Below are 18,931 nucleotides of genomic sequence, written 5' to 3'. Positions count from 1 at the left end.
CTGACAGCTAGTGTTTATGTAATATTGCTAGACGCTTGTCTCACATAGCCAGACATACTTCACAGCACAGTGGAGTAGCTAACGTTAGATGCTGGCTATATTGTCATAAAAGCCCATGCTCACACGGAGCTCTGTACCCAACTGACAGGCAAATTTTTTCGGCTTAGAATTATGGTAGGAACCATTAAAAACACAACAACCTCGCTGTCCTCTCCACCCGACGGACAGACACACTTTCTAGGCTTAGAATTACGGTAGGAACTGCTAAAAATAACACTACCTTGCTGTCCTCTCCACCCAACTGAACACACTTTATTGGCTTAGAATTACGGCTACAATCGCTAAACACACTGCAAACTTACTGACCTCTCTTCCCACTTTACAGCCCCCCTCTCTTGGCTTAAAATAACTCACCGTTGTCGGCTACGGCCGCTGAACAGGCTACACGTTGTAAACAGCCGTGGCCCGCTTGCCTGGTCCTCCGGTAACGTTAGCTAGCAGTTAGCAGAGTTAGCATGGCAGCAGCATGTGAATACACACATGTTGAAATGACATAAAATGCCTGTTTCAGGAGGAAATTAGCCAACTCTGCGTCCTTTTGGGCTCTAAGCTGTCTCCATCTTTCAAATACATCTCCAGTATTTACCCAGGGTTTGTTCTGTCTCTGGTCACATAACTGTTAGAAACATGCAGTTTTTTTTAGGTCGGGTAGAATCTATCTCCGTTGATCCTGTTTATTTGTTTGCTGCTTTCGTGGCTGTACTAACGTTACAGCTGTAGCGTGCTGGGTTTACGTTTTTAGAGGTATATCTGGCAACCCGGCCTGGCTGTCAAACTGGGCAGTTGATAACAACACATATGCCAAAACAGAAATTCCATCACGGAACGGAAATTTCAAAAGGAGAAAATACTGGCATTAGCATTGTTGTCAGAAAAGATAGTGTTTTCAAATTAGCATGTTTCCATAATATCTGATGACGCATTGGGGTCATTTTTGGATTTATTACAGTTAATATATTACATATAGGACCTTTAAGCAAGATCGCTGCTGGACTGACAGGCTCAGATTAATATTCTAAGTGTCTGACAACATTATGGAAAGGATCGCTTCAGAGATACACCTTTAAAACCTCTTTGAGACCTTTCTGTTTAACCAGAAACAGCTCTGAAGTCGCTAGCGCTAATCCCACCAGACTCAGCAATACTTTTAGCATAGAGCCGACATATTTTCACATGAAAATCGGTAAACTGTGTTTATTTCAACCAAAACTAGAGTTGTGATGGTTGGAAAAGTAGAACGACGACCCAAAACGGAAAATTATAGTATCAAATCATAACAGGAGTTATCTCAGGACACTTTACAGATAGAGTAGGTCTAGACCACACTCTATAATTTACAAAGACCCAACAATTCCAGTGATTCCCCCAAGCGCATGCATAAATGCGTAAATGTAACAGTGGCTAGGTAAAAATCCCTTTTTAGGAAGAAACCTCGGACAGACCCAGGCTCTTGGTAGTCAGTGTCTGACGGTGCCGGTTGGGGGTGTGATGAACAGTGACAATGATAGTCACAATAAAGATAATGACTAGAAATAGTAGTTGTAGTAGTTCATGGTGTTGCAGGGCGCTACAGGGCATAGCAGGGCACAGCAGAGCACAGCAGGGCGTGGCAGGACGTAGCAGGGCATTGCAGAGCGTAGTAGGGTGTAACAGGGTACAGTAGGGCGTGGAGTAGGACCACGGTGACAGCTGCAACCATGATTTAGGTGCCATCCTAATCCAAGGAAACATGCTGGGCGAAAAAAAGCATAAGGACTCCAGGGAATAAGCTCCCCAGAGCTAGGTTAGTAACAAGCATTTCTGGGACATGGATACACACAGATGGAAAGAAAGAGGAGAGAGAAGCTTAGTGTGTCAAAGGAAGTCCCCCGGCAGTCTAAAACTATAACAGCATAACTAAGAGCTGCAGAGATAGGGAGGCGGCGCGCCGTGACTGTGGTTACACACCCTCCCCTGCCGGTCTAGGCGAACGCTGCAACTCCTCACTCCCTAAATATACCTAAGCTTTCTATGAAGAAAAGCAGAGATAGGGAGGGGGTGCGCCATGACTGTGGCTACACACCCTCCCCCGCCTGTCTAGGCGAACGCTGCAACTCCTCACTCCCTAAATATACATAAGCTTTCTATGAAGAGAAGCAGAGATAGGGAAGGGGTGCGCCATGACTGTGGCTACACACCTTCCCCCACCGGTCTAGGCGAATGCTGCAACTCCACACTCCCTAACTATAAGCTTTATCGAAGAGGAGAGTTTTAAGTTTACTCTTAAAAGTGGTGACAGTGTCTGCCCCCCGAACCCAGATTGGGAGCTGGTTCCACAGGAGAGGAGCCTGATAGCTAAAGGCTCTGGCTCCCATTCTACTTTTAGAGACTCTAGGAACCTCAAGTAACTCTGCATTCTAGGAGCGCATCTAGTGGGATAATAAGGTACTATGAGCTCTTTCCTTGACCTTCTCCAACAAACTTATATATAGGACATTTTTAACTATTTAAGTATTGGTTAATACCAAGAACAAGTTTTTATTGTTTTAGATTAATGCAATTCCTAATCTGGCTTTAAAATGCATATTTTAGACAGGATGTTATACTTTAATTGCAAACAATTTAAGTCAGAAGGTTAAGGTGTGTGAATCCTGTGATGTATGCAGTGTGTTGGCCAGTTCATCTGGAGGTCATGTGATTAAGCACACACAATTCATGCTTATACATTTCATTTCAACTTTAAAGGTTATTGTTTACATACCCTGAAAGGCCATCTCTCAAGAAGGAAGGAATAAATTTGTCTTATTCAATGGTTGAGTGTATGGACAAAAAGCAAAGGAGAGAAGGTCCGGTCTTTATCCAGAGGTGTTTTCATTACTTCCAGAGGCCTGGAATACAGTATTTAATTCAATTCAATTGTATTTATAGTATCAAATCCTAACAAGAGTTATCTCAAGAAACTTTACAGATAGAGTAGGTCAAGACCACACTATAATTTACAAAGACTAAACAATTCCAGTAATTCCACCAAGAGCAAGCATTTAGTGTGAGCCCTGGGTATCCTGCTCTACCTTTGAGAAAATGAAAGCTCAGATGGGCTGATCTGGAATCTTGCTCCTTATGAGGTCATAAGGAGCAAGGTTACCTCCGCTTTCTCTGCTTTGCCCGCCCAGAGAATTTGGCCCACCCATGAGTGAGAGACATCATGGCTTTCAAACGAGCAAAGTGGCAGTTGGTCAAGGCCACACCCCCACCCTCCACCTTGCCCCCCTCTCCTCCTCAATAGCATTTAAAGCTACAGACACAGAAATGGCACATACTAAGGAAAGCTCATTGTGGGACTGGCTCTAGTGGCTGTAATTCTGCACCAAGGCTGAATTTTGGGAAAGAGACTTCAGATACAGTATTAGGGGGACCACTAAGGTCTATATAAAAGCATCCAAAGAGCACCATGTCATGGGACCTTTAACAAAAAGGTCGACCTCTGTAGGGATCCCTTCCATAATGTTGTCATAAGTAAAATCAGCACTTTTGTAGACGTAAATTTAAGGTACGCAATTGCCCATTAACGTAACACAATAATAGGCTTGTATCGCTGCTGCCGACTGCAGTGGTCTTGCTTAATGCTGGACCAATTTCAAAGATTGCTGTTCCCATCAGTCACTAAGACACAAAAAAATAAAATAAAAATGAATTACGATTACGATGTAATTGTTTCACTGCAGACTCGGCTGGATGCAGAGACTTGTTAGTGACTTACCCAGAATAATATTAGTTATATTTGAACAGCCTCACATCTGCTACAAATGTATTTCGAAAGCAGCAGGTAGATGGATAGTATGATGCCGCCTGCTATACTTGCTGCTTGCCCTCTGGATCTAATTGTCTTGTTTTCCCCTAGCGTTTGCTGTAACTCAACAATCTTTGTCCAGAGACTCTTGGACAATAAAGTTTAATAACACACAAACTAACATTGCTGCCAACCCTTTACATATACCTGGTGCCATCTAGTGTAAATCTACTGTATTTCACATTGTAAATGATTACACCATATCTTAAAATGTAACACAGTAGGTTTGCTTCGTAATGTATTTCAAGAATAAAACATAAACCGCTGATTTAAAAAATAAAGTTGGAAAGGAGGCTATGGCACTTAATGCACGATATTAATGAGTCCTGGTAATCAGACATCTACTGCATAAACAGGCAGAAGTTATGAGCGACCATTTCTGTAGAGGTGTATGTGGGAGCAGCCTGGTGCCATTTGCACGTGATTTAATGAGGACTCGCACACAAAACATTGGAAGCTGCAGATTTTTGACATGCGATGCCTTCAAATGGCTGCAGGGATTTAATGAACTGAAGGGAACCTGTTTGTGCCTCTCCTACACCAATGCACTGTGAATCTAAACACCAAAGTACCACGCAGGTGGGCAAAGCTTATTTCACAGTCAAGAGGTCTAGTATACAAGGCCTGCGCTGGTTATTGTACCGCCATGAAAGTAGGGCACTATTTTCTTGATATATGTCACAAATAGTGAAAAATATCCACCATAATTTCCTAAAGCCCAGATTTAAGTCTTCAAATGTCCAACAGTCAAAAAACTAGGGCTGTCGAAATGATCGTGTTAATAAAGAGTTAACACCAATTCCTTTTAACCCCACTAATTTTTTTAACGCACTATTAACACACACACATTCTGTGATTTCACTCCGTAGTTTGGGAAATCAGGAAGCTGCAGCAGTACTGTGTCAAGTCTTTCGAAGTCTTTGGGTCAAAGGGTCTCAAAATAAATCATGTTGTGAGATGATTAATGTGGTAGGAAAGAAGAAGAAAACGAAGTGCTGCGACATAGATTAGTTTCATATTTGGGACTTTTTTTTTTTCTAACCTCATTGACAAATAAAATGACAAACGTGACCAGGTGCTCTAGTAGACACTGTTTTTTTCAACAAATGCAGTGGAGGAAAAAATACACTATATCTCTCTGACACTTAGTGGGGTACAAGTAAAAAGCATTAAATGGAAATACTAAAGTTAAGTATAAGTACCTCAAAAGTATACTTAGGTACTAGAGTAAATGTACTTATTTACAGTCCACGACTCTTGTGTCAACAATCAAGTCAATCAGTAAGAGGAAAATAGATTTAGTTTTAAAGAAGCTGTTCACTAATGAAATTGCAGAAAACTTCTATGGTGGTAATAGTACTTTTTTGTGTGTGTTTTTTTTTCGGTTCAGAAATTTGACTATGACAGCAGCACAGTGAGGAAGCGTTTCTTCCGTGAGGCTCTTCTCCAGATCTTCATCCCCTACATGCTGAAGCAGCTCAGCCCTTCCTGTGCATCGGTGAGTCTCAGAGCATTGTGTCACCAAAAACCTCAAATATTAACTGAACTATTTTAATTACTGTGTTCCATCATTTGAAAGTCTTGGGGAAAATATCCAAAATGTATTGGCAATGAGGTTTACACTACCGGTCAAAAGTTGGGGGTCACTTAGAAATTTCCACTCCATTACAGACAGAATACCAGCTGAGATCAGTTGCATTGTTTTTTTAACCAGGGCAGCAGTTTTCAGATTACATTATGTACTTACATAATTGCAAAAGGGTTCTCCAATGTTTTCTCAGTTAGCCTTTTAAAATGATATCAGATTAGTAAACAGAATGTGCCTTTGGAACATTGGATGAATGGTTGCTGATAATGGGCAATGTAGATTTTGCATTAAAGATCAGCCACTTATTTCTACAACAGTCAAGAACTCTTTTGCAATTATGTAAGCACATAATGTAATCTGAAAACTGCTGCCCTGATTAAAAAAACAATGCAACTGATCTCAGCTGGTATTCTGTCTATAATGGAGTGGAATGGAAATTTCTAAGTGACCCCAAACTTTTGACCGGTAGTCTATGTATTGTGTGTACATGTGTAAATGTTTGACAAAACTCCTACTCAAAAAGCTATATTACAAAATTTCATTTCAGACATTTATTAACTATTTTATCATATATAACCTAAGACTTTGGTAAATTACTTTTAAGCACCGAAACAATTTGTACAAGATATCAGTTAAGGTTTGTTTTCAAAAGAGATTTGAGGAATTTCAAAAAGCCAACATCAATGTTTCACCTTTAGCGCCAAATTATCTCTTTATACACTGCTCTAAGAAAAATGTGGGCATCACTATATGGAAAGCTGAGTTTGTTCTGAACATTTTGATATGAAACCCATGGAGAACAGTTTTGTGCAAAAACCCTTAAAAAAGCTAATTTTAAAAAGATATGTGAAAATGCCCTTAGACATCAGAGGGTTAAAACAAATATTAAACTCAGATGTTAAAAGGTTTTGACTGTTGTTGTGAACACCAGGAGCTGCCGCGCTTCCAGGAGCTGATCTTTGAGGACTTTTCCCGTTTTATTCTGGTGGAGAACATCTTTGAAGAGGTGGTGCTGCACTCTGTGATGAAGGACATCACGATGGGTCAGTTTTCTACAGTGCTATTCTTCCTGTCTGTTTCTACACCCGCATAGTTCATTACAGAGTGGATCAGGATGTTGCTTTACTGAGCTCTTTGGTTATCACTAGGTAAAAAAATCTTACTAGTACCTAAAAAACCTTTTGTCTTATGTCTAACTCCCATTTCTCTGATGAGAGACAGCTAATTATATCTCTTTTTCCCTTTATTTTATTATTCATAGATTTATTTATAATTTAAAAAATATACTCCACATACACTTTACCAATAATAAAACAAATTCTTGACCATACAAAAAGCTTTAAAAAAAATAAAAACATACCAAATGTACAAATATACAGAAGCAGTTACTTTTTTTGGTTTAATCTTGTTATCTCTATCTCAGGATAACAAAGTTGTTTTTCCTATAATAACACAATATATATTTAATAGGAAATAAGCTTGTTGACAATGTGTTTTAGTGCTTAAACTGATACTGATACTTCAAGACATGGAGAAACAAGTTGGGTGCACTGCACAGAGGAAATCTAAATCTAAACCATACCATCTGCCTCTGGCTGCATATTTGTGGTGCTGTTTGTTCACATCATGCCACTCTGCACTATCCAGACAATGACATGATTTCCTGGAAAGCGGATTCCTCATTTGATAGCCTGTTGTCGTCATGCATTTGTGATTGGCTCAGCTGTTTTACCAGATACCAGGGGGGTGAGTCCTTGGCAGCGGCCCTTATTCGAATCTGACCCCCGCGGCCCTTTGCTGCATGTCGTCCCCCCTCTCTCTCCCCTTTCCTGTCTTCAAGGTATCCTATCAGTTAAAGGCCACAGAAACCAAAAAACAAAACAAAGCAAAACAGATAACAGTCCTTTCCAGGAAATTTCCTGAAAAAAATATAGTTACATTAAGGTGACCAGACGTCCCCGAAACATGTCCCCGGAAATGTCCCCGGTTTTCACTGTGACTGACAGACCTGAAATTGGAATGAAAGAAAGAAAATATTGACCAAACGTATAGTCGCGCACCCTACATGCGCAGGCTCAAGACAGCCAGAGCAAGCCCTGCTCAGAGCTCAGAGATGTTCTAGAATGCCCATATTTTACGATGCTAAAATGACTGTTTATTTACATGGAGTCTGGTGGGTTTAGGGAACGCAAAAAAATGTTATGATTAAAAAAAAGGATCTTGCTCTTTAACAGAAAGGTCGACCTCCTTAGAAATCCTTTCCATAATATTGTCGGACACTTAGAATATTAATCTGAGCCGGTCAGTGGCAAAACGAGCACTTTTATGAACGTAAATACAAGCTGGACAATTGTCCTATTAACTTACGTTGTAGCTTGTTTTGCCATTGCCGACTGCAGCGATCTCGTTTAATACTGGACCGATGTCAAAGGAAAATATTTCCTCAATAGTTTTAATTGTATCCGATACTCAATGAGCTGTTGCAGGAACAAGCTCAGCGTGAAGCAATAAAGCAAAATCTGTCAGATAAATGTAGTGCAGTAAACATTACACATTTCCCTCTGAGGTGTAGTGGAGTACTGTAGAAGTATGAAGTAGCAGCAGGGGCGATTCTAGGATCAGATCTTTAGGGGGCCTCAGCCCCTAATGAGAATGTGACATGGATATAGTGCATCCAAAAGTGTTAATCAAAAAACTGACAGAGACTCAGCCAAAGGCGTGAGTCTGGCACAACCACCTCAACCAGATTCTAAGCTTTCCAATGATATTAGCGGCAGTTGCTGTGACAAATGGTTTGCGAGAAAATTAACATTGAACTTACATGAAATGTTATCATTTTTGCATTCTGCATTTCTCTGCACACCCATTACTCTCTGTAAAATATCTCACAAACTCTTCACTCAACACATGCATCGGTACAACAAGCGGTTCCCGGGTAATTCGGTTTTGAAATTGCAACAAATTTCTACATGGTCTCCAACTTTGGGCCAAAATTATAATGTATTCTCATGTAAACTATTTATGTCAGCATAGACATTTTTGTAAATTGCTTAGCCAGTGTATCCCACCATAATGGTTATTATATTGCCAGATTCCTTACAAATATGAATATATATTTCTACTGGTATGCTTCCTAGTGACATTAATGCAAAAATATGAAGAAAAAACTATTCCACCTATCAAGTCTAACCTCTGAATTTCTTTTCAAAGTGCACCAGATTGATGCATTTAAACATTAAAATAGACAAAATCTTCTTACAGGGGAGCATGCCCATGGATCCCCCTAGGGGGGCTTGTGCCCCAGTGCAGCTCTAGGTCTAGTGATGCCCCTGGGGCAGTGTCCCCGTTTTAAGATTAAAAAAAACATTTCCTGTTTTGGAGGTATTTACGCTTCTGAGCTGAAAATGTCCCCAGATTTTGTCTCAGAAATCTGGTCACCTTAAGTTCCATATAAGTTCCTTTTAATGAAATTACAGGACCCCTGAAGACCAGATGATCACAAATCTAGTTAAGAATCAGTCAAAGTGTTGCACTTTATACTGTTAATTTAGGACACTTTTTTTCTTTATCACTCATCATGCACATTTTGACCTCTTCTTTCTGTAGCTGTGAAGGAGGCGGCGGTCCAGAGGAGACACAACCTGTACAGAGACAGCATTGTCCTCAGCAACAGCGACCCCAGCCTGCACCTACTTGGAGAAAACCCCTCCATCGACTGGGCCGGGGAGTACGGAGGAGCCCAGGAAGAGGTGGATGGAGCAGGGAAGGACACTGAGTGTGGCAGTGAGGGTGAAGGCGGGGCGGCCCAGAAGAGAAGGAGGATGAAGCAGGTGGTGTCCATGATTCAGGTGGAAGGCTCCCCAGTTCTGCCCAACGAGTCATGCATGGAGGTGCCTAGTGTCAACGACATCCCAGAAGAGGATGGAGGAGAGGAGGAGGAGGAGGAGAAGGATGGAGAAGGGGAGGAGAACTCGGATGATAAAGCTTCTGCTGACCAAAATGGATCTGCAAGTCCCAGAGCTTCAGAGAACCCTCCGGACTTGTCAAATGGTTCTGTCTTGAAGGAAGAGGAAGCCAAGTCAGAGGAGCAGGGTAAAGAAGTCCCACAAAAGGTTGAATCTGCTCCAGAAAGTGCTTCAGTTGTGGAAGAGAAGGGTAAGGGAGGGGACAATCTGTCGATGGTGGAGGAACAACCGCACTCCGACCAGGAGGTGTCAGAGGAGACACTGCCACTGCCACCTGAGGAAATCCTATCTAGGGCTACAGAAACTGCTCCAGAGAGCCTCCCAGAGGCAACATCTGACTTCCCTTTGCCTCCACATGACGACAGTGGCTTCCAGTCTCCCACCAATGAAGGGGGAGAGGCAGAGAACGACGAGGAGGATGTGGCCCCTAGCACAGCAGCCCCACAGCCCTCAGAGGAGCACCCTGAGGTGAGGAAGACTAGTGTTGCTGCAGCGCCAGAAGCAGAGACCAAAACCAGTGACTCTGAGTAATTAAATGATTTCCATTTGTTGGACTGGACTTCTGCTCTGTTTTTATTTTTATTATTTTTCTTTCTTTTTTTGACAGAGATTAAAACGCATGACGCATGTTGTTTTAACATATCAGTTTTTTTTCAGTTCTACAACAGTTTTAGGCACAGTAATCATTTAGCAGATTTTTTTTCACCGAGCAGGGCTCAGGTGCTCATGGTCATATTGTTACATGCTGTTTTTCTGTATCATTTTCACAACTTTGCATCCGACAGAAAATCCTCAGCAAATTCTGAGTTTTAAATCCACATATGTTTCATGTTTTATTTTCTCTTCACCTGATATTAATGTAAGCACAGTGGACGACCTTGAGTCCGTAATGGTGTGTTTTAAGCATGCAAGAACACCCCGGTTTGATTTAGCTCTTAAGTCTATCTTGTTTAACTACTAACTACTGGGTGTTTTTTTTTACATTTGTTGGTCTATATGCTTATAGAAACTTACTTATTGGTTAACAGAAAATACTTTCCAGAATGTGGAAAAGTCTCAAAGTTGATTTTCTTTTCTATCTCAAACTTGCATTACAATTCATTAAATTGTCTCAATGTACACATTGACATCTTAAGACTTGACTATTTCTTTTGTGTTGGTAAGAATAACACTATTTTATAAAAGTTTATCCCTTAACAAAGTACGTTGTGTATATTATGTATAAATACTTCTATGGACCAGTGAACTATACCAGACTGTCATTTTACATAATTTTATATAATTTTGTAAGTGCCTTAGCTGATCTCTCCACCCCCTATTTTATTTATTATTTTGTAACCCCCCTTCTTTTTTGACCAATGTACTTTTAGATTTATTTTACTCTTGCGTGATGCAAATGACTGTTATTGATAATAAATAATTATCCATAAATTATCAGTTTGTCGTCATGTCTTTATTATAAATACTCACTCACTCACACACACACACACACACACACACACACAGACACACACACTTTACTAAGTTTGTGAACTGAGAGCCAAACTCTCTTCAAATCTTTGATTTATGGGATCAAGATTTCCAGGTTTAGAGTTGCACAAGGCAAGATTATGTAATTAAAAAAAATATATATATATATATATATATATATATATATATACACACACACACAGTGCTGCTCATAAGTATTCATACCCATGCTAAAGTTGACTAAAAAAAGGAATAAAAAAAAATCATCTTTTGGAAATTGATCTTAATGCCTTAATTAAAAAAATGAGGAAATATCCGACCTTTTAAGGACACCAATTTGTTTTGTGAATTAATAATGTATTGTAAATAAATAAATGTTCTTCCTTAAAATACAGGGGCCATAATTATACATACCCCTATGTTAAATTCCCATAGAGGAAGGCAGATTTTTATTTTTAAAGGCCAGTTATTTCATGGATCCAGGATACTATGCATCCTGATAAAGTTCCCTTGGCCATTGGAATTAAAGTAGCCCCACATCATCACATACCCTTCACCATACCTAGAGATTGGCATGGTTTTATTTCAGTTAGCCTAATAGCTAACTGAGATAAGATCCATATCAATGCAAATCAAACCAGCTATTAGGCTAACTGAAATGAAACTCACACAAAGTGGGAGTTTCCCATAAAGAGATGGGAGGGGAAGCGTAAAGTGTGCCTAATTATGTATTCCGCGGTATGTACAAAAACTGCCCGTGAAAGCGTGCCTCTATTTTGCGGTGAAAATTCGCCGCCCCTTAAAAGCAGGTGTAAACCAGCCGCAAGCGGGTTTCCTCTCATGCCTCATGGTGAAATGGCAGCAGTAATCCGAGCAAGACGAAGACATAGGCCAAGGAGATAAGCTGAAAAGATTTTTGCCACAAGGATCACACTTTTTCAGTTGAGTGAACACAAAATCATTAAGAGTTACAGATTAAGCAGCCATTAAATATTACAGTAACTGGAAGAAATCAAAGATGACATTGAATCTCCGACTCAGCGTTCACAATCCATTCCAGCAGTTGTTAAATCCTCGCTACATTACAAATATTGGCATCAGGATCATTTCAAACAGTCATAGCATCAGCAGTGGGAATATCGCAGTCTGCACTCCGTATCATAGCACCAGTACTTAACGCTTTGCTACAGCGCACTAGTCAATGCATACATTTCCCCACCACTAATGCCGAAATAACACGCATCGAGCTGTTACCTCATAAACAAGCAGATAAACTTTGTTATCGCTAAATCTTTGTTTTCGCTGTTTTGACTGACTTGGTGGCTGATCCATGATAGAAAGAGAGAAGGAGGCCCATTCAATTGCGCTTTTAAATGCGCGCAATTTACGGTATAGTGGGTGGGTGGAGAAAGGCGCTGATTACCCGATGAACTGCAGGTTTGGTAAATACGACGTAAGCTGATGTATCACAGCGTGCGCTTTCTGCGGGTTGGCCATGGTGCTGATAACGCTACTTTCGCAAATGTATGTACATCTGGCCCTTATTGCGTAACTTTTTGTTAATTAATTATTGTTAATAATAAACGCCCATTACATTCAAGCCATTGCCAAATGAATTGCTACAAAGCTAATAAAGACTATCAGCTCCACACAACTCTCTCTCTGTATTTCTCAGTATGGCTATGTCCAGAAGATTGTGTCATCCGGTGACTTTCCCACGCAGAAGCTTGAGTGAAGATAATGACCTCTTCTGAAGAGGAGTCCATCATGTTGTTTTAATCCTCTGTGTCCTCCTTGGCTCCTAGCAACTGCGTGGAGAAGGGGTGGGGGTGGGGGCGCGTGAGCAATCACGTAAGGCTTGTATCATGTGGACGCGCCAACAGTTTTGTTGTCATTACTTAGAAGTCCTCATGGGGGCAACAGAAACTACCCACTATAGCTTTAACCAGAATTATCTGCACCTAAAACTAAAGTAGAACGATGTCTTCCTTGTCATACATTATTTTTTACACTAAAACCTTAAATTTTAACATCTCAGTTTATTTGACTAATGTCTTGTTCATTAGGCCCAATTAAACACAGCAGAAAGATGTTTAAAAATCAGAGTTTTGAGTTCACACCCAGCTAATTATATTTAGCTGTCATTGGTGGGTGATTTTTTCTGTCTATACATATCAGCCATCTATGCATTATTTTCATCACTGTGAATTGCCAATCAATCAATTTATTTGTCACATGAAATCATACGAGGCACATTTCCAATGAAATGTAATCCCATCAGCTCCTTTAACTTGTGCATGATTTATTATAAAGTATGTTGAGCTGATCAAACCACTCTTTGCAGGGCCTTGTAGTCCTGTTAGGTGCTGTTTCTGTACCAGGCAGTGATGTCAGGAGGCTCTTGATGATGCAGGAGTAGAAATTCCTCAGTATTTAAGGTGATCCCAGGAATTTCCTCTGCCATCTGAGGTTAAACCGTCTCTGCCTTGCCTTTCTCACCACTGAGTCAGTATGCAGCACCCAGGCAGGCTCTTAGTGCCGCGTTGCCGACGGAAATTCCGCCGGATTTCACTCATTTAAGCCGGATATCCGTTGCCTTGAGCTTCCTTTGTGTTGGCATTTTAAACTCGGATTCATGAGGAATATGGTTAATCTTTTTCTGTGCAAGGTAAATCCAGACAGCTAGCTAGACTATTTGTCCAATCTTTCTGTTGCACGACTAAAACAACTTTTTAATGTACACATGTTCCACCAAAACAAGTTCCTTCCTGAGGCTATTTTGCAGCGCTACCGCGACTTTTCTGGGTGCAGCGCTGAGGTGGAGGAAGGTATGGCAAAGCGAGACTAGGCTCTCAGTGATGTGGACGCTAAGGTACTTAAAGTTGTCCACCCTCTCCACCTCCACCTGTTGATATTAAGGGGGGTGTAGTTCCTTCCCTGCTTCTTCCCAGTCCACTATGAATTTATGATATTTAGGAAATCATGACATTTCGACACCACACATTTTCAGAAATGTCAGTGATAGCTAGAGATGGGTGGATGATACCGAAGCTTGTTTCACTCCTGTGAAGCACATATCAAATGAGGAATACCACATGACTAATGACAACTGAAGCTTCAACTGTCCCTGAAGCTTCACGGGCTTCATTTAGTTTGACTGTTTTGAAAGTTTTGCTAGTAACTATATTACTATGCTAAATAGAATAACTGAGAAATATGGTGATGTACACTAAAGCCATAAACATAAGTATGAGAACATTTCCACCTGATAGCAAGTAAAAAGGTAATAAAATGAATAAGCTAATTTAATCGTTAATCATTCTCCAATCACTACGCGATTCATATGAAATGTTATGTTAATATCAACCATTAAGTTAAAATATGTGAACCCACAATGACACTGAGCCTTAACCACACCAATAATGTACATTAAGATGTTGTGTCAGTAAAAATGTGTAGGCTTTTGGGATAATGCATTAATTAAATGAATTAACTAATGTAATTAGTTTATTAATTTACCCTAACCCTAACCCTAACATTGCACAATACATTTAATGCAGCACTTCTGATCAAAAGTTTACAGATTTTAATCATAACACGCAGGCTTGTTGAACTTTTATTTCAGATATGAGACTAACCATTCAAATCAGAGAGGTGTTGTAGTGCTTCAGACCGTCTTGAAGGGCTGCTATATGTTTTACAATCCACCAGATGTCACTGTGTTTGCTGTGTTTGAAGCCCTAAGCGTCAAGTCTTTCTCAGCACAATAGAATTAAAGCCCCAAAGCCTTATGAGTATGAGGCTTCATTCACCTATTACTAGTGATAGCTCACAATCAACTCTGGTGAAGCAGAGTTGACTACATTTTCAAGGTAAGAATACTGACTCATCATATTTCCACATCTATGATCAAACATAACAACAATTTAGTTAAAGAGCACATTTCTAAAATGTGTTAGTGTTGAGAGTTGTTCTGAGTTGTACTTAGTTTTGTTGTGAAGTACAAAACTACCATAGAAAATCTGCTGCATGAAGGGGGGGGCACTTCGGGTAAATTAGCTCTGTCTATCTTTAGTGCTATAGACGACTACTCGGGTTTTACTAGTGGTAGGTCTAAGTCATTTGATCTTTAGCAGCACCTGAAGGCAGCACGGAGGGAGCGTAGCGTGTTGACGTCACACCTACGTGCCTCCCGCTATAGCTCACCAAAAGTAACCACAATCAGAGACGGTTTAACGGTGTGCATATATGTTGCACGTTCGCGGTGTAGAGCAGACACCCTGCGGCAAACACACTTGAGGGGCCGAATGACTACTGCTGCCTGCATTCTCTCCTAAATTGTTTTGGATTCCATACAGTTGTCGTTATTTTTTACTAGTCCTGTCCTCCCTCAGCACCAGCGGGATGGGGGAATGATTAGCACCGACTCTCCTCCTCCTGCTCCTCCTTCGATAGGTCCCGGTGTCCCCTGTCAGTCGTCGGAGCTCTGCCTAGGATGTGGGCCCAGCTGCTCGACCAGGCTGCGGTGTTTGCGGCCCTGTTGACGCTGAGCACCTGCTTGACAGGTAAGAAGCTGGTGCTACCTGTCATTCACACAGAGGCTTGTGTTGTGAAGCAGCAATGGGCCTCCAGGACTGTCGTACATCAGTCTTCACCACCGTAACTGTTTATAATATGCACGGTACCCAATCCTCAAATGAAATTATGATGATTTACTGTAATACAGGATTGTACAGTGTCTCTGTGGTCAAGAGTTTATAGTGACCTTAGGTAGCCTACTCATTCATCCTCTGTGGCATGGCTGTATTCTGTAGGCTATATTTCTGTATTATCTATGACACCTGATTCCTTATCCCCTATGGTTATACAGTATATTTCAGTGGGATTAGTCTGTTTATGATACTCAACACAGTGAGTGACCAATATTGACCTATCATGCCTGATTGTATTTTTTTTAATCTCTTGTTATGAGTATTATTATTGTACAATATTTTGATTTTTTTTTTTTTTGGTAAAATGTTGCCAAATTTGTATATGATGTGTCTAAATTTGTTACAGGATTTAGAACTGTAGTGATTTGGCAATAAATCAAATTGTCATTTAACAGAAAATAACCTATTACATTGCTCAACAAATCGAGTAATTTAAAGACACCACCTTTGGCTTTCGGAAATTATAGTGGGTATTTTAACTATTTTCTGACATTTCATAGACCAAATAATTAATGAATTGAGAAAATAATCAGCACATTAATGATAATAAAATTAACCAATAGTTGCAGCCATAATATAATTATTTGATTATTTTTTTAACAAAGAATGGAGGCTATTAAAAATGCTCAGTGAAGGCTAAATTAATTAAAGAGATGTATTAAAATTAAGGTTGAAAATTAGTTTATTATTTGTACTATGCCATGTATAGGGCAGAGAGTGTTGCAAGAGTGTGTTTAAAGACTTTAAATACTCTGTGCTTTGGGAAATCCTAATGGCCATATTCAGTACTTTGTGACCTTATAGACTAAATGATTAACAGTGAATCAAACAAACAATTGACGGATTAATCTAAGGCTGCAAGCCTGCAACTAACAATTATTATATTCTAAGTCTGCCGATTATATTCTTGATTAATCAGTTCAATGTTTTGTCCGTAAAATGTCAGAAAATAGTGAAACATTTCTAAAACAACTTCCAATAGCCCAAGGTGATGTCTTCAAGTTGCTTGTTTTGTTTTATACTTTTTTGCTGAATGACTAATAAATTAGGTTCTTTCAGCTCTAGTTTGATCCATGTAAAAGTAATAATTTCTTTTATAGCCATGTACATTCTAAGACATAGTTGAAGATGATTGAGATCTAACTGAGGATGAGTTGCATTATATTTACATTCAGCCCCACTGAATTTTGTGAATGTCTTGAAACTATTAATGAATAGTGTGTTTACCATGATGAAAAAAGGACTACCATAATGCTTCAGTATAAGTTAGTATGATCCTGTGTTTATATCACAGCCAATAATGCTATGCTATGAAAATGTCCTCATAGGAACATTTTGTATAATGTTCAAGGATAGAAATATTAAAATACAGAATGTTAAGTCAGTTCGTAGGAAATATTCAAGTCCCAAAGATATAGATATACTGGTGATTTTTAAATTAGTTTTTAGACACCTTTTACATTTTTATTTTAAAGTTGCAGTGTCTGTCAGTGCAGTCATGTGCCCCCCAGTGACGCGTGCTTTTGTGTCTGTCTGAGAGACGAAACAGAAATCACATTAGGCTGTGAGGTGGGAAATTGATGATTCAGTGCCAACAAAATGGATAGGGCAATATGTTTCCAGGCTGTGTCCGTGGGTATACTGTGATGACATAGCCTTAGTTATCATAGCAGATGTGTTGGCTGTGTTCTGGTTGTCTTCAGAAACACATTCCTGCTGTCAGAGCTGAAGAGCTCTCCTTCACTGACCTAGTATGTATTGTCACATTGTCATAAGATTCACACACACCCCTCCATTATTTTATTCAGCATGAAAACAGCAGTGCTGTAACATCAGGACATTGTGATACAAACAACCACAAATTAAAGTGAGTGTACTCTCTTGGGCTGCACAATTAATCGCAATTTTATCAAAATCGCAATATGAACTAGTGCAATATCCAAATCGCAGGGGGCACAATATTTGTTAAAGGCAAAATATCTGTCAAACCATTCTAAAATAAAGTATTGTGGTGCTGCAGAGACATCCTGGCCTACAAATTGTATCCTACAGACTAAAGAAAAAATCTTTGTTTGGTACAGATCCTCGCAAAAAATCACACTTAAATCATTCAATCATTTTCAATGAAAATGAGAATAATGATGATTATGATAAATGATCATTCCCTCCAATGTCGTGAATCATATCGCAATCGCAATATCAGTCAAAATAATCGCAAATAGATATTTACCTAATATCGTGCAGCCCTACTCTCTTGATATCCCACCACAAATCCATCATCAGTCTCCACTGAAACAGGGATAATTACATTCTTTGATACAGGGTGACACATCCTGATCATTAACTGACAGGCAAAGCTCTTAAATACAATGTTACATCTTGGGCTGGGCGATATGGCCAAAATCTATCTATATCCCCATACATTATAGGTCATTTCATATCTCGATAGTGATATATATGATGACATAGCATGTTTTCTGGTAATTTAATAAATAAATAAATACTATGGCTGTCAAAATGAACGTGATAATAACGAGTTAAAGCAAATGCCCTGTTAGTGCCACACAATTTTTGGATGTGCGATTAACGCATGCGCGTTCTGTGATGTGATCGGCCTGCTCCGTAGTTTGGGAAATCAGGAAGCGATGCAGCAGTTACATTGTGGAAAGTGTTGCCAAATTGCATACATGCAAGCATGCAATACTTGCAAGGTTGAAGGGCAAGTAGGATGCCATGGCAAATCCTTCAACACCGCCAGTTTGATCACTCATATCAAGAACCACCATCAAGAAGTTCACAAATAATATCAGCAAGCTACTAGCAAGCAACCTAAACATGTTAGCGAGTGTGCGGTGGAAAGAGAGAAAAGGAGAGAGAGGGGGGTGTGTGTGTGTCGTTGAGCAACGCTATAGCTGTGAATGTACATCTGTCGGTGAATAAATGCTACTAGTCCTCAAAACACAAGCCAAGTTTCTGTGTCTTGCATGCTAGTTGCTGTTTAAAGAAAGTGAAAGGTTTAGCCCATGGACTATAAAAAAAGGTTTAGCCACAGAGCTAGCGACAACTTCAGCTCAAGCTCAGTAATTTAAGGTAGACTGGCTCTAAAGAGCTCAGAAATATAACGTTTAAGTTCTTACTTCAACTCCTGATTATATCCCTGCGCTGCTTTTGCAAACAAGAAGACGAAAGTCTGTGACTGATTGAGTGGTGAAATAATAGCATTTAGATGACAGCAGCACTTCCTGTACATGTGTTTCTAAACAAAAACGCCAGTCCATTACTTTCTGCTCCCTTCCAGGTTTTAATT

General features: G+C 39.9%; 2 protein-coding genes and 1 long non-coding RNA gene across 5 annotated transcripts in view; 2 read left to right on the top strand and 1 right to left on the bottom strand.

Annotated features, from left to right (window-relative positions):
- niban2b (niban apoptosis regulator 2b) overlaps positions 1 to 10,879 on the top strand; it is a 71,871-nt gene extending 60,992 nt beyond the window's left edge. Inside the window, exons 12-14 of the mRNA XM_031300900.2 lie at positions 5,280 to 5,387; positions 6,409 to 6,520; positions 9,084 to 10,879. Coding sequence (XP_031156760.1) covers positions 5,280 to 5,387; positions 6,409 to 6,520; positions 9,084 to 9,973 — 1,110 coding nt within the window. The 3' untranslated portion in view covers positions 9,974 to 10,879. The remainder of the gene's footprint in view (positions 1 to 5,279; positions 5,388 to 6,408; positions 6,521 to 9,083) is intronic.
- LOC118494065 lies at positions 1,121 to 10,483 on the bottom strand. Its single transcript, XR_004896124.1, has 4 exons — positions 10,408 to 10,483; positions 4,916 to 4,926; positions 1,196 to 1,204; positions 1,121 to 1,132 (listed from the first exon to the last, which is right to left on the bottom strand). It is a non-coding gene; the product is annotated as an uncharacterized LOC118494065 (long non-coding RNA).
- Positions 10,880 to 15,090: 4,211 nt separating the features above from the next.
- npdc1b (neural proliferation, differentiation and control, 1b) overlaps positions 15,091 to 18,931 on the top strand; it is a 42,283-nt gene continuing 38,442 nt past the window's right edge. For 2 of the 3 annotated variants that reach the window (XR_004105126.2, XM_031300927.2), the window contains exon 1: positions 15,092 to 15,477. Coding sequence is in view for 2 of the 3 variants with exons in the window: in XM_031300927.2 (XP_031156787.1) it covers positions 15,408 to 15,477 (70 nt within the window). In the remaining variant the exon portion in view is untranslated. Of the gene's footprint in view, positions 15,478 to 18,931 lie in introns of all 3 variants that reach the window. The other variant, XM_031300928.2, reaches the window with a different exon arrangement.

Source organism: Sander lucioperca, chromosome 2, assembly GCF_008315115.2.
Source record: "Sander lucioperca isolate FBNREF2018 chromosome 2, SLUC_FBN_1.2, whole genome shotgun sequence".
NCBI classification, from domain to species: Eukaryota; Metazoa; Chordata; class Actinopteri; order Perciformes; family Percidae; genus Sander; species Sander lucioperca.
Note: the sequence above shows the minus strand (reverse complement) of the source record. Positions and strands in the feature narration are given on the sequence as shown.